The sequence below is a fragment of the Cetorhinus maximus genome, chromosome 7 (assembly GCF_964194155.1).
Source record: "Cetorhinus maximus chromosome 7, sCetMax3.hap1.1, whole genome shotgun sequence".
Taxonomy (NCBI): Eukaryota; Metazoa; Chordata; class Chondrichthyes; order Lamniformes; family Cetorhinidae; genus Cetorhinus; species Cetorhinus maximus.
In genome coordinates this window covers 21533563-21549120 of record NC_135885.1, presented here as the reverse complement: position 1 = coordinate 21549120, position 15558 = coordinate 21533563, and the positions used below count along the sequence as shown (strand labels likewise).

Genomic DNA, 15558 nt, shown 5'->3' with positions numbered 1-15558 from the left:
CATTTCTCATCAGCAAACAGTTCACAAAAAGAACCCAGCAATTATTAGCTGCACAACAGAAATTGAATAATGTTTCTGGTCTCTCGCTGAACATTCATGTGTGATTTACAACAAGCTCATTCAATTTGTTGGTTATCAAGAATTCACCCAGCTAGCGAGTATCATGGCAAAAAATAAGGATTTCAGTGAAAGATGTTCTTTCCGTCATGAATTCCTTCAGCAAAACTAGTCTCCCTGCTACATAGCAAGGAGTGGGTGGTGGGGCAGAGGTTATGTTATTCAGAAGTAAAAATGAAGCACGATTATTTCCTGCTCAGACATGGAAAATTCTGATGGCCACACTGATGTTTCTCTCTTGTGGTTTTGGATTTTGTATGACCTATATGCTCCCTCACCTCTAATTCTGAGAAGTGCTTCAGAGATCTTATCGAATCTCTGGTAAACAGTTGTCATTTGTGACTGGATACTCAAGTCATTCACACTATAAAGAGACAGAAATGACTTGGCTTATCTCTGAATTTAAGTATCAATTAGAGCAGTGAATGCAGATGCCATTGAGCATTTCCCATTGCAGTAACCTCAGCTGCAATATATATCTTCTACTCCAAATCAATGTAATTCCTTCAAGCTGATAGCCTATTAGAAATAATCAGCAGTTGTACTGTATAATCTGATACATGTTTTATTTACTTTCTAGGGATACTGTTCTTAAATGCATTAATCCCTGGTTTGTAGCATCAATTCAGCGTGAATGTTACTACCTAAATTTCGTAAAGGAGACAGTATGAGAATCATCTTTTCCTAACATCTGTAGAAAGGAAGAAAAAGGGAAACATTTTGCAGTTATCTAATGCTTCATTATTTTAAGATGTCTCAAAGTTATGTAAGCAAGTAAGGCAATCAATTTGCACACACATTAATATCCACAAATAGCAAAATGAATGAATAAATGACCATATTAACTAGTTTGAGGGCAAGGAGTAATTTTGGGCAGGACACCAGGAGACCTTCATTCATTTTAGCAATACAGATTCACTGGGATGTTGACTGGTATGAAGAAAATACTAAAGGGGCAGTATGATATTAGTGCTTAAAATTATGAATTGGTGGGACAAGATAGAAGGAAACAGTGGAGAAAGAAACAAAGTTAACATGTCAGGTTGATGATCGTTTGTCAGAATTGGTCTGGCGAGTGACATCGACCTGAAACGTTAACTCTTGTTTCTCTCGCCACAGATGCAGCCTGACCGACTGAGTATTTCCTCTGTTTTCCATTTTTCATTCAGCCTTCCGGCATCTGTAGTATTTTACTTTCGGAGACAGAAACTGGCGGTTTCCAGTAGCTGTGTCTAGAGTGAGGGCCCATGAATCAATGATTAAATGCAAGATATTTAAAACAGGGCACAAGAGAAAATGCATTACACTGAGTTGCGAGGTTGTGGAATTCAGTTCCAGGGTTATTGATTGAAGCAAAGACTATGTCAACATTCAAGACAAATGCAAACTGGATAATAAAACATAAGGAGCACTATTTGTTTCCATGGAGAGTACTTGCAACCAAACAAAATTTCCAATTCTTAATTGAGTCTTTTAACGCAGTGTTGTACTTGCGATTCCCGGGTAGTGGAGCTGTCCGATAGAGGTGTAAATTAGAAGATAAATTGTGGAAATGAAGAAGGGAAATTAGAATTGGACTGATTCAAGTAACAGTATTCAAGAAAGTTAACCACTTAATATCTTGGATATATGATAAGGGAGCCAGAATTGAAGGGTCATTTACCAGGGGTAGGTGAGAATATGGAGTTGAGGTCACAATCAGAAGAGGAACAATGTTCTATGCATTCTATGTTATAATTGCTCTAGAAAGTGGCTAAATGCTTTTGCTCAGACTGCAATAATGTGCAGAACGCTGCAAATGCACAGGATAGGAAATTCTCTAATCACAATGTGCAGCAGCAACATGATACATTAATGAAGATGTCAATTTTCAATTTTTCTACTGAAATTTTAATGAGTTGATGGATTAAATGATAAATATTATTCCCTTTCCCAATTGTAGTAGGCAAACGTGCTCAAAGATTCTAGGTACCTTCAGGTACAAGAAAGCAGCTCTATTTTAAATATTCCTGTACAACAGGTTTAAAAATATTTAAAGCACATCATCACACAAGTTCAGAGTGAGGGGATTCTGAACAGTATGCGAACATGTAGAGGTGGATTTTCCCTCAGAGGGTTGGAAACAGGGTCCTGAACCCAATCCTGGGGGAAACATTCATTTGCATTTTGGAGCTTTCGCACATTGTTGCAGTCCAAGCAAAAGCATTTAGCTATTTTTTAGAGCAATTATAACACAGGACGATCAACTGAAAGAACATTGTTCTTCTGCTACAAAGTAAATGACCTTTCAATTCTGGTTCCTTTCAAATATATTCGAGACAAAGTTTTAGCTTGCTCCAACATGGTTATTTGAATCTATTCTGATTTCCCTTCTACTTTGTCGCCATAACTTATCTTTTACCTTGCAGCTTTAACGAGCAGCTCCACTGTCCGGGAATCGCAAGTGCAAACAATACAGGTTTGAGGGGTCGAAAGGCCTATTCCTGTTTATAATTTGCATGTGCTACACAAAGAGCACTGTGCCGTGCCGTTGCACAATTGGTGATTTTTCTTTTTAAATGTAAGAATGTTGCTTATAATTGGGCACTTCATCTCCCTTTTTCTAATGTGCAGAAAACCTGTCTATGCTTCTGCATTGCAGAAGGGTCTGGCACATAAAGGGTTAGTGTGGGATTGAGTACGATCTGCCCATTCAGTGATGTAACAAAACACATGACCTGCACCTAGGGGTCACTGTAGCTTTGAATAGAGCCGTGTGTAGAAGCAAGCATGGAGCCAGTTCCTAGCTTGGACCTTTACTGGATCTATGTATATAGTTTGTAGTCATTAATAAATACTTACTGTTGATATACCCAAGATTATGAATACCTTAATAAGACCTACCGAACTATTCCCAACACCGTACAACGTGGTGGCAGCGAATAGAACGCAAAACCTCGCAGAGACTGCAGAAGAAAATTAAAATCCTGGAAAACTGAAAGAAAAATCGAAGAAGCGTTCTGACCTGAAGAAAAGCTCAAGAAATGAAGGGCAGAAGGAAATCGCCAGAGAAAAGCTCCAAAGAAAGGCTTGGAAGCTGAAGGCAGAAATAAAATTCCTCACTGCAGCAGAAGACGTCACTGAATCCCTTAAAAGTCCACATTCTACACCCAGAGTGTGCAGAGCCAGCAGACCTCGCACGGGTGAGCTAAAACTTTTAAATTCCTGGGCAACACGAGTCCTGAAAAAGAAGTTAAATGCCGCAGTGGTCAGAAATTGCCATTTAACATAGCAATCCGAGAACCTGATTTTCAAGTCGGCGCCTGAACACATGGCGGCTGAGCTTGCTCTGAGCAAAGAAAAAAAAAATTAAACATTAATCGGGACTGAGTAGGCAGTTCTCAAAACCTAACAAAAGCCAGGATTCAATGCTTTCGAGACCCGGGAACATTGCGCTAAAGCAGGGAAGACACTAACCAGTTGATCCTGGTATCCATTGTTTAAAAAATTTAAACGCCAATATCGCGAATGCCTTTACTGCAGGAATCTGCCAAATCTGGTAAGTGGGGGGAAAACCCTTTGTGAAAAAGCATTTGGCAGTGCCACCTTGGATTTTCAGAAACCCCTTAAAGCTGAACCTGCAACTTAAAAATTTTAACCATGTTTCAAATATCCAATCTTCCAGACCAATTTGGATTTATTCAGGTCGATCACAAAACTGGGGACTCTGGAGAAGGAGATTCGTAGATACATTGCCTCAGGTCTGGACAAGAAGACAGAAGCTGAACAAGTTAACGCATTGCTTTATTCAGTAGGCCAGATAGCCAATGATGTAATAGCTAGACAAGGAATCAATGCTCATCTGCAAAATTTGATGACGTTTTAAAATCACCTGATGCTTATTTTAACCTCAGAAGTAACTAAATCCTTGACAAGGCTAAATTTAATAAACGTGTCCAGCAGCCAGTAGTACCTGTCAACTCCATGAATGAGTTGGACAGAATGGCTGAAGGCTGTGATTAAGGTGACCCAAAATCTGAGCTAATTAGGTTTAGAATAATTGTAGGAGTGGCGGGCGACGCACTGTCAGGCATGCTTCAAGCGAAGGAAGATCTAATCCTTGAGAAAGCCATTCAGATTGTTGGGCAATCTGAAATCCTTTTGCAGCACAGATCCATACTAAGGGAGAAGCAAACCATGGTACAAAGTAATCCCTACTGTCCAGCTACTGAAACAGCACAGAAACAGGAACACTCCAGGCCAAGGGGAGCAATATGCTGACCGATGAGAAGAGAGACCATGCCAGCACTGTGGAGCAAAGCGCCCCCACAGGCGTGATCAATCTCTGGCAAATTTCAGCCCAATGCTTTCAGTGTAACCGAATAGGACACTTTGGGAAGCCCTGCAAAGCCAAAACACCAAAGCGCACAGAAGGTGCCAAGAGGGTTGACGAGGTTAAGATGGCACACCAAGAGGACACACAACCATTCTTCTTGAGTGAGGTCAAAGATCCTGGATTTTCATTCCGGAATGTGGGCTTCTTGGTTACTGGCCATCTCACAAGCTTTAAATTGGACATGGGAGCCAGTGTTACAGTCCTGTCGGACAAAGAACCGTGGCTGAGAGACCTCTGGCTACGAACAACAGACACACACCTCTATGGGCCCAGGGGAATCAGACTTCCAGTCATAGGCATGATTCTGGAACCGTTAAGGTATTTTGGTAAACAAATCTTCGGATTTGTTAATGTACGTCATCCATAACTAGTTTTTTTCTCTCGAGCAGAGATGCCTGTGTAGCCCTGAATCTCTTCAAAATGGCAGAAGATGTCAAGACAACCACTGTCGTAAATTATACAGAGCTGCAAGTTCCTGCGAGCTCAAATGCCCACACAGTGATGTAAGAAAACACATGATCCGCAACTAGGGCTCAACATAGCTGGACAGAGTCTTGTTTGGCAGCATGGAGACAGCTCCTAGCTTAGGCCTTTACGGTATCCATGTATATAGTTTCTAGTAGTTAATAAATACTTACTGTTGTACTACCTAAGAGAATGAATACCATAAGACCTACTGAACTATGCCCAATACCTTACAACACACGCTATAGAGAATTCTATTCTACCAAGGTCAGTGAATTCTGTGGCTAAAGACTAGTTTGTGACAGACAAGTAGGAGAGTGGTGCATGGAGGGAGGTCACTCTTATGAAACAAGAGCTCAGCTCAGGCCCATGGTATAAATGCCGGACATCCCCATGGTGGGGGAGAAATTCTGTATTTCACCCATTGTTAAGAGAAATAGTTACTGTATGAAAAAAGATTTATCAGTAGAAATATTTGCCTACCTGTGGAAGGCTGCTGAAGGAGGTCCATAATGACAGAATCTGCTCCTTTGGTGTAAACAACAATTTCATCGGTCAGCGGGTGCCTCACCACAACAGACATCCGCTTTCTGGTGGAATCAAACCCCAAGATGTGCAAGAGTTCAAAGGTCAACTTTCCCACATGGGGCAACTCCACGGTCACCTGCTCTGGCAACCTTTCAACCAGTGCACAGTTGTAGGCCCTGGCTGCATAAACAAGGGCAGCCTCGTCTGGACTCTCAGCCTCATAGCGGAGCTCGCCATCTTTCCCATTGTCTCGTACCATGCCTGGCTGAAAGAAATTTTCACTCTTATCCCTCTGCGGAGATCTGCCAAGCTCTTCACCCATCTTCAGTAAGGTAACTTCTCCAGAAGGAGAGGGTATGGCACTGGATGAGACTCTATACAGTGATTTACTTGTAGAAATACTGGATGAACTGCTGCTGTTAGAGCCCGAGGTCAGGCGACTGGGGGTAAACCTTTTGATGAAATCTTCTAATGTCTTGACTGGAGATTTCAGCTCAAAGCGGACTCGAACCTTTGGAAAATTAACACAAGTATCTTCAGTAGAGAAAACATTGTTAAACCTTTGTAACGTGTACATGCTTGTCTTTGCTTTAAAATTAACAAGTTCATTACAATTATGCTACTTCATATGAACGTTGAGACTGGTATAAGTGCTGTTAATGCCACCCTATAAGAATTAGGAACAGAGCATTATGGGCAGGATACTCCCCTCGTTGGGTGGACACAGCAGGCGGGGCCGGGAGCAGCTGCGAAATGGTCCGCCCGCCTGTGACCAGGCCACGACCGCGGCTTCACGCTGGCTGGCCAATTGACAGCCAGACAGCGTGAAATGCGTGCTGAGAGCCTCGGCGCTGCCAGGGTGGGGGCGGGAGAAGCAGAGCGCTGAGGTTTGCACATGTGCGGGGCTGCGTTCACTGAAAGCTCCCTGAAGGCACAGAGCTGACTCAGGGAGCTGAAGATCTTTCAAATGAAAAATGAAGATTTCACAAATAATATAAATATGTCCCCGCGTGTGACTCAGTCGCATGCAGAGGGACATGCTAATAATGAGTTCAAAAAAACCATTTGTTTACTTTTTATTCATTGCTGGAAACCTCATCCCGCCCGTGGATGAGGTTTCACAAAAAATGCAAAGGCCACCTGGCCTATCCGCGCGCCCCGCCGACCGAAATATCGCACGAGTGCGCGATGACGTCAGGATGCTCGCCCGACATCATCGCACGTTATTTCATGCTCAGGTGTGTCGGGTGCGCGCCAGCACACTGAGTTGAAAATCCTGGCCTATGTGGTTTGAATTAAATATCTTCATTTTACAATTTTTTTCCCTGCCAAAACTTTTAGATTGAGCAGTTTTTTGTATGTTTGCATGTTCAACCTAAGTGTTGAGATTTGAGTCATTCCTATCAGCATCAAGCTGTGGATCACTGATCAATATCTTTCAACATACGCTCACTGTCTCTTCTCTCCTTCTCTAAACAACGATTGAGAGCATCAGACAAATGCATTTTCTGTAAATGTTCTTATCCGTTGCTGGGTTTGAGAGAGAAATGAATGATGAACCCCCCACGATCACCCCTCCTCTCCTGCCAAGCTCCCCACACTGATATATCTGGTTCAGACACCATGTAGGTCTTAGGTTCAATCCCTGGCTTTGTGCTGAGTTAGCTGATCTCAGGCAGAGCAACATTAGGAGGCTTTAGTCTAGCTCTGAGCTAGGGAAAGAGGGAAAACAAAAAGAGGGAAAGAATGAAGTCTCACATATGAAGAATGGCTAATTAGGTGGTGGTTATGGGGGTGGGGGGGAAAGTTGGCAGAGGGGGCTATAGGATAACTAATACCTGAGCAACTGCAAGGAGTCTTTAGGTGAGAAAGAGAGAAATCTGTCAGAAAAAGAAGAAAAGTCAATATTTGGATTTTTATTTTTAAGTAAAATGGTATAGGGCGGAATTTTTAGCTCGATGTGCTGGCGTGTGCCCGACCCGCTCGAGGGGAAAATAGCGTGTGATGACATCCAGCAAGTGGCCTGAAGTCATCCTGCGGTCAGGTGATATTTCGGTCAGCGGTACGCGCGAAAGTCGGAAGCGCGCCCGCCAACAATCAAGAGGGCAATTAACCCCATTAAAGTTCCAATTGCCCCAATTTTTCATGGTCCGTCCAACCTTAAGGTTGACGGACGGGCAAATCTGCCAGGTGGACTTTGCATTTTTGATGAAACCTCATCCATGGGCGGGGAGAGGTTTCTGTTATTAAATTTAAAAAAATTAAAATGCACGGGCAGAACTTTCATCATGTTTATGTTCAGGTTCTGATTCTGATGCGTGGACATTTTTTTCCCAGATTTTAAAACCTTACTTTTGGCTTTTAAATTCTTCAGCTCCCTGAGGCAGCTCTCTGCCTTCAGGGAGCTTTCATTCAGCGCTCGCCCCGCGCCTACGACAATGCCTGCCCTCCTCTCCCCCCTCCCCCCACAACACTCTGGCAGCGCTGAACATTTCAGCGTGCGTTTCACGCTGGCTGGTAGTTAATCGGTCAGGCAGCATGAAATCACGGTCAGGGGCCGATCGCGGGCGGCGTTCCATTCCCTGGCCGCTCCTGGGCCCACCGATCATGCCCACATGCCAACCTAAAATTCCTGCCCATAGATCGCTTCAAAAAAGTTGGATAAATGTGTGGAATGTAAAGAACACTTTAGTATTGCTGAAAAAAAGAGCCATGTCGAAGCTTTTTGTCATCCAGGCCAGACAAGACTTGCATAATCGATAGCAATGCTGTGTCCAATGTGCTCATTTGACCTTGCTAGCCTATTCACTAATGTTCCACTTAAGGAAGCCATAGATATAGCGCTGCAGCACCACATAATCACCATCTAGACCCACCACCATTGCGCGAATCAGTATTCATTGAACTTATGAACTCGGCAACTCACGCAGTTGAGCTCAGTTTCAATGACACCATGTATGCCCAAACAGATGATGTTGCCATGGGATCCCCGCTAGGCCCAGCTCTCACAAACATCTTTGCTGGGATCCACGAGAAACGAGTCTTCGATGGAATGACACCTAACCTCCTACCCCTCTCATGTTTCCAATATGTGGGTGATACGTCTGCTATGTTTAAATCCGCAGCTGTAATAATTTCCTTACATATCTTAATGGGCTCCACCCTGCGCTCAAATTCGCCTTTGAAATGGAGCAGTCAAATGAACTCCCCTTCCTTGACATAGTAGTTGAGAAATCTGCCGGGAGTTCTCTACCACAAACCTGGTCAATATACGCTTTGGGATTCCACATGCTAAAAGATTAGCCTTATCGGCAACCTCATAAATAAGGCTCGAGACTTTTGCTCATCATGCAAGCATGATGCAGAAACAGGCACAAAGGCATCCTGCGGGATAATTGTTATCCTGATCCGGCCATTTCACGCCATATATCATGCAAACTTATGAACAGGCCTAAGGTCATCACTTTTGGCCCTGAAAAGAGCCCAGTCTACCTCAGGTTACCCTGGAAAGACAAGGTATCAAAATTTTCAGCAACAGGTGAAGCTAGCTGTTTCACGCTGCTACAATGCAGTAGCAAAGTGAGTGGTATTCACCATTACCAGGATGCTGCTGTTGTCAAAAAGACATTCTGCCTATCACACAAATGAGTAGTGTGGCATATGAATTTCAGTGCCAGTGTGATGCTAGGCCGTACATCCTGAAGACTGGCAGATCGTATCAAACAGCATGTCCCACTGTTCACAAGGGGCAAGGCACAGACCGTATCCAACCAGCCCGTGCTTGCAAAACTCAAAACAGTGTTCAACATTAGATGTGATTCTGCAATTGGACAACATTTGCTAGTGTGCTAAGAACTTCACTGACAACCAATTTAAGATCGTCCGTCGGGCTCGCAGTGTGGCTACATATATTGGATGATACATATATTAATACACAGGGCCCAATTCTTCGTAGGCAAAGTACATGTATACACATTGCACCTGTTTTAGCTAAACAAAATAAGTGACAGCCAGTTGCTGACTCATGCCTCTGGGCAATGCCTTGACCAATCAGGGTCAAGCTGTCTGGTTTAATTTCAAATAATGCTTGGCAGTTAACTGTCAGTCACCATCAACTGGTGCATCATCCATGGCAACGCCTCTACCAATCAGTGTCCACTTGCTAACCAATCAGCACTCTCTTCTCATTCAACGTAAATTGTTGTTTGCCCCTTATATTGGTATTCTTGCTGAGTGTCCTGATGAGTGCAAGACGAAAAGCTTTGACATGTCTCTTTTCTCAGTAATACTCAAGTTCTGCACTACCAAACGACTGTTTAAAGAACACTTTAGGAGCTGGAGCTTTAGAGAGCTTTAAACAGTCATAGTGTGTGAATTTGTCCAGAAGAAATTGCTTTACAAAATAATCACAGAAAAAACTCATTTTGCAAACGTATTTTTGCCAACAAAATTGAAATTGGGCAATTATGTGTTTTTTTTAAGTTTGAACTAAAAGCTTAACATAAGTTACTTAGTTCACCTTGACAATGTCAGTTCAAAATAATTTTGTACATGAAATGAGAAGGTCCGTTGTAATCATTCTACATATTGCTTAGTTTGATTTTGCTAGTTTATACCGACTGCTCAGCTTCTGCCAACTGCGATACACATACCATGGCTAACAAGATGGTAGGCCAGGTTTGATATACTGAAAGCTCTTACTCTGTCTCCTGTGCTCCCAGAATTATATTTTCCTCCAGCTCTAATAAAGGATCCAAATGTAAATGTAACAATACAGTAGTCAGAAAAAAAGAGTTAGGTTTAAAGCGGAAAGGGCCATGGTGAACGAGGAAAACACACCTTGTGTCGCGGCTGATTTGGAGATGAAACTACCACGGTGTTGCAAACAGTCAGTGCTATGAAAAAGTCAATGATGTCAGATAATTCAGGGGTCAAGTGGCTTAAAGGTTGGCCATGTTGTCTCAAAGCTTCCAGCTGGCCAGCACATTCATTCACCTTTTCCAACAGTTGAGGATCGGGCGTGATGTCTTTTTCCTAGAAAATAAATAACATTTGGCATGGAACACTCTGGGAGACAAAGCTACAGCTCATGTCTGTAGCGTACTAACGTGCTCATAGGTTGTTCCCCAAATGCAAGTAGTTCTAGGGAAACATATGGCTAACTCTCACATCGGCCTTACCACACAGCTTAAACTGAAAAAGTTATCACCCGCATCAAGTTCCATCATGTTTACAGCAGAGCAACAGGTCATTCAACCCAACTGGTCTTTGCTGGTATTTATACTCCATACAAGCCTCTTCCCACTACTTTTCATTCAACCCTCATCAGCATATCCTTTCAAAAGTTTACCAGATTGGTCCCTGGGTGAGGGTGTTGTCCTGTAATGAAAGGCTAAGTAAATTGGATGCATGTTCTCTGGAGTTTAAAAGAATGAGAGGTGATCTCATTAAAACCTACAAACTTCTGAGGGGGCTTGAAAGGGTAGATGCTGAGAAATTCTTTCTGCTGGTCGAGGAATCTAAAACGCAGAGGCACAGTCTCAGGATAAGGGGCCAATCATTTAGGACTGAGATGAGGAGAAATTACTTCACTCGGGGTTGTGAATCTTTGGAATTCTCTACCCCAGAGGGCTGTGGATGTTTCATTGTTGAATACGTTTAAGGCTGTGATAGACAGATTTTTGGTCTCTCAGGGAATTAAGGGATATGGGGAGTGTGCAGGAAATTGGAGTTGAAGCCCAAGATCAGCCATGATTGTATTGAATGACGGAGCAGGTCCAATGGGCCATGTGGTCTACTCCTGCTCCTATCTCTTGTGTTCTCTATTCCTTTCTCCTTCACATCTTTGTTTAGCTTCCACTATAATGTATTTGTGTTTTGTTTGCCTAAAATATTGTTGTGCTTGTTACAACTTGTTGCTACTTGTTGTAGCACGTTCCTCCCGCTAACCACTCCCTGAGAAAAAATTCTTCTGAATTCCCTGTTGGATTTATCAGTGAATATCTTCCATTTCTGACCTCTAGTTTTGGACCGCCCCACAGCTGGAAATATTTTCTCTACGTCTACCCTATCAAATCTTTTCGTTAGCTTAATGGCCTCTGTAAAGTCACTCCTCAACCTTCTCTTTTCTAGACAAAAGAACCCCAGCCTTTCCTGATAAGTATATCCTCTTGGCTCTGGTATCATCCATTTTTGCATCTTTCCCTTTGCTCCTCTATCCCGGTTAATCTCTTGTTATCCAAACAGTATGCGGCCCTTAGATTCTCCCTACCAAAATGCACCATCTCACATTTACTGTATTAAAACTCATCTGCCATTTACAAACCCTTTATGCAAGATTTCTAACATCCCCTTGCAATTTGTCACATTCTATTGTGTTAACTACACCCCCAATTTGGTGCGATCCACAAATTCTGAAATTGTTCTTCCCATTCCCGAGTCCAACTCGTTACTGCAAATACGAGTTAATCTGGTGACATGTTGATTTAAAATTCCTAGCCAACTTATACATGAAGGTTCCACAGCAAGTAAATGAGATAAATAACAAGTTAACTTGCTTTTCTGGTGCTTGTTAAGGGATAACTGTTGGGAAGGATACTTGGCAAACTCCCCTTAATCTTCTTTGAATAGTGCCATGGGATCATTTGTAACCACCTGAACAAGCCGACTAGTCCCAGTTTTAGCATTGCATCCAAAAGATACCACCCATGACAATGCAGCACTCCTTCAGTGCTGCATTAAAGATGAGCCTAGATTCTAGATTAGGTGCTTGAGTGTATGATGCTGGAAAATGACGCTGGAAAAGTAGTAGTGGGGAACAAAGAAATGGCGGAGGAACTGAATAGGTACTTTGCGTCAGTCTTCACAGTGGAAGACACGAGTGACATCCCCAAAGTTCAAGAGAGTCGGGGGGCAGAGGTGAGTATGGTGGCCATTACCAAGGAGAAGGTGCTAGGAAAAATGAAAGGTCTGAAGGTGGATAAATCACCTGGACCAGATGGATTACACCCCAGAGTTCTGAAGGAGATAGCTGAAGAGATAGTGGAGGCGTTAGTGGTGATCTTTCAGGTATCACTGGAGTCAGGGAGGGTCCCAGAGGACTGGAAAATCGCTAATGTAACCCACCTGTTTAAGAAGGGAGTGAGGCAAAAGACGGGAAATTACAGGCCGATTAGCCTGACCTCGGTCGTTGGTAAGATTTTAGAGTCCATTATTAAGGATGAGATTTCAGAATACTTGGAAGTGCATGGTAAAATCAGGCAAAGTCAGCATGGTTTCATCAAGGGGAGGTCATGCCAGACAAATCTGTTAGGATTCTTTGAGGAGGTAACGAGTAGGTTAGACAAAGGAGAGCCAATGGATGTTATCTACTTGGACTTCCAGAAGGCCTTTGACAAGTTGCCGCACAGGAGGCTGCTCAGTAAGATAAGAGCCCATGGTGTTAGAGGCAAGGTACTAACATGGATAGAAGATTGGCTGTCTGGCAGGAGGCAGAGAGTGGGAATAAGGGGGTCCTTCTCAGGATGGCGGCCAGTGACTAGTGGAGTTCTGCAGGGGTCAGTGTTGGGACCACAACTTTTCACTTTATATATTAATGATCTAGATGAAGGAACCAAGGGCATCCTGGCTAAGTTTGCAGATGATACAAAGATAGATGGAGGGACAGGTAGTATTGAGGAGGCGGGGAGGCTGCAGAAGGATTTGGACAGGTTAGGAGAATGGGCAAAGAAGTGGCAGATGGAATAAAACGTGGGGAAGTGTGAGGTCATGCACTTGGTAGGAAGAATAGATGCATAGACTATTTTCTAAATGGGGAGAGAATTCAGAAGTCTGGAGTGCAAAGGGACTTGGGAGTCCTAGTCCAGGATTCTCTTAAGGTTAACTTGCAGGTTGAGTCGGTAGTTAGGAAGGCAAATGCAATGTTGGCATTTATTTCGAGAGGACTAGAATATAAAAGCAGGGATGTGCTGCTGAGGCTTTATAAGGCTCTGGTCAGACCACATTTAGAATATTGTGAGCAATTTTTGGCCCCGTATCTCAGGAAGGATGTGCTAGCCCTGGAGAGGGTCCAGAGGAGGTTCACGAGAATAATCCCAGGAATGAAAAGCTTAACATATGAGGAATGTTTGAGGACTCTGGGTCTATACTCGATGGAGTTTAGAAGGATATGGGGGGGGATCTGATTAAAACTTACAGAATACTGAAAGGCCTGGATAGAGTGGACGTGGGGAAGATGTTTCCATTAGTAGGAGAGACTAGGACCCGAGGGCACAGCCTCAGAGTAAAGGGAAGACCTTTTAGAACAGAGATGAGGAGAAACTTCTTTAGCCAGAGAGTGGTGAATCTATGGAATTCATTGCCACAGAAGACTGTGGAGGCCAGGTCATTGAGTGTATTTAAGACGGAGATAGATAGGTTCTTGATTGGTAAGGGGATCAAAGGTTACGGGGAGAAGGCGGGAGAGTGGAGTTGAGAAACTTATCAGCCATGATTGAATGGCGGAGCAGTCTCGATGGGCCGAATGGCCTAATTTCTGCTCCCACGTCTTATGGTCTTATGTAGCCTGAACCCACAACCTTCTGAGTTTGAGGCATGTTTTAACATGGAACTTAACTAAAATGAAACAAAATGCATCCTGAGCCACTCTCCAGTATGGTATGCATACTAACCATAGGGCTGCTGAAAGCAGTGTGTTTGGAGAGAATGCTGGCCCTCTTAGCCTCTGCCCTACTGCCAGTCCGCCGATGAGATTTAGTGCTTTGCGTTCGGTGAACAATTTTGGCACTCTGATGACTGGATGTGCTATCACACCTTGGTATAGCTCCCGATTTAGACGTACATTCCTCATCCTCTGAGTCAGGCTCTTGGTACATGGCCAATCTCTTTGCTGTTCAAGGAATAAGAGATTTACATTAACTGCACATTAAAATGTCAAAGATATAAAATCAAACTACTGAAAAATTGAATTGTGCTTAAACTAAAATAAAACAATATTTTAGACTATTGAATCCCAATTTTCTGCTCTTTTCCAATCCTCTTTCTGTCCCCCTCTCTTACCTTCTCCAACAGGAAACACTGTCTAGAGCATTTTCTAGTATCATTCCACAACTTCCTTCATCACCATCAGTAACATGAGCAACGCCATCGGTAACATGAGCAACGCCATCGGTAACATGAGCAACGCCATCGGTAACATGAGCAACGCCATCGGTAACATGAGCAACGCCATCGGTAACATGAGCAACGCCATCGGTAACATGAGCAACGCCATCGGTAACATGAGCAACACCATCGGTAACATGAGCAACACCATCAGTAACATGAGCAACACCATCAGTAACATGAGCAACACCATCAGTAACATGAGCAACACTCTGTCTTTGAAATCCCCAAGTGTGGCTCAGCATTAGAAAAGTTGGAAAACAAGTACAAGTCTGCTGTCCACCCACAAGCTGTGGGGCGGCGGGCAAGGAGGGAAGCTGATCGGACACCACCTGCTCCACGGAGGATTGTCCAGTGAGCCTCAATGGTTCTGGCAATCCCTTACCTCTCTTCTGGGCCTGCTCTGGGGTCGTTCGTCCAAGGGTTTCCACAATCCCAGCAGCGGCCAGTGCTCTGGGTGGTGGTGCTACTGCTGGGACTGAAAAGCTGCCGGTCCTCTCATTGGCTGGCAGCTCTTGAAGGTGGGGCATCAAGAAGGGTGGAAGCCATGACTTCAGGCAATTAATTGCCTGAACAATATAGAGTCATGACTTCCAGGGCAGGCAGAGGTGAGCTCGCCCCTGACTTCCCGGACGGGCAGGTGGGGCCATTGCATTTAAGTTGAAATCCAAGCCATAAAATTATACAGCACAAAAAAAGGTCATTCGGTCCATTGTGCCTGTACTGGCTCTTTGAAAGAGCAACCTAATTAGCTCTAAACACCTGCTCTTTCACCGTAGTCCTGCAAATCTATCCGTTTCAAGTGTTTATCCAATTCCCATTTGAATGTTATTACTGAATCTGTTTCTGACACCCTTTCGGTTAGAGCAATCCAGATTACTACAAAATGTTTTGTGAAAAGATTCTAATTT

General features: G+C 43.5%; 1 protein-coding gene across 1 annotated transcript in view; it reads right to left on the bottom strand.

The window, feature by feature from the left end:
• Positions 1–15558, bottom strand: part of atp10a (ATPase phospholipid transporting 10A) — a 183300-nt gene that overhangs the window by 75647 nt on the left and 92095 nt on the right. The window contains exons 8-10 of the mRNA XM_078545152.1: positions 14155–14372; positions 10325–10519; positions 5441–5996 (exon numbers count right to left, since the gene is read on the bottom strand). Of these exons, the coding sequence (XP_078401278.1) occupies positions 5441–5996; positions 10325–10519; positions 14155–14372 (969 nt within the window). The remainder of the gene's footprint in view (positions 1–5440; positions 5997–10324; positions 10520–14154; positions 14373–15558) is intronic.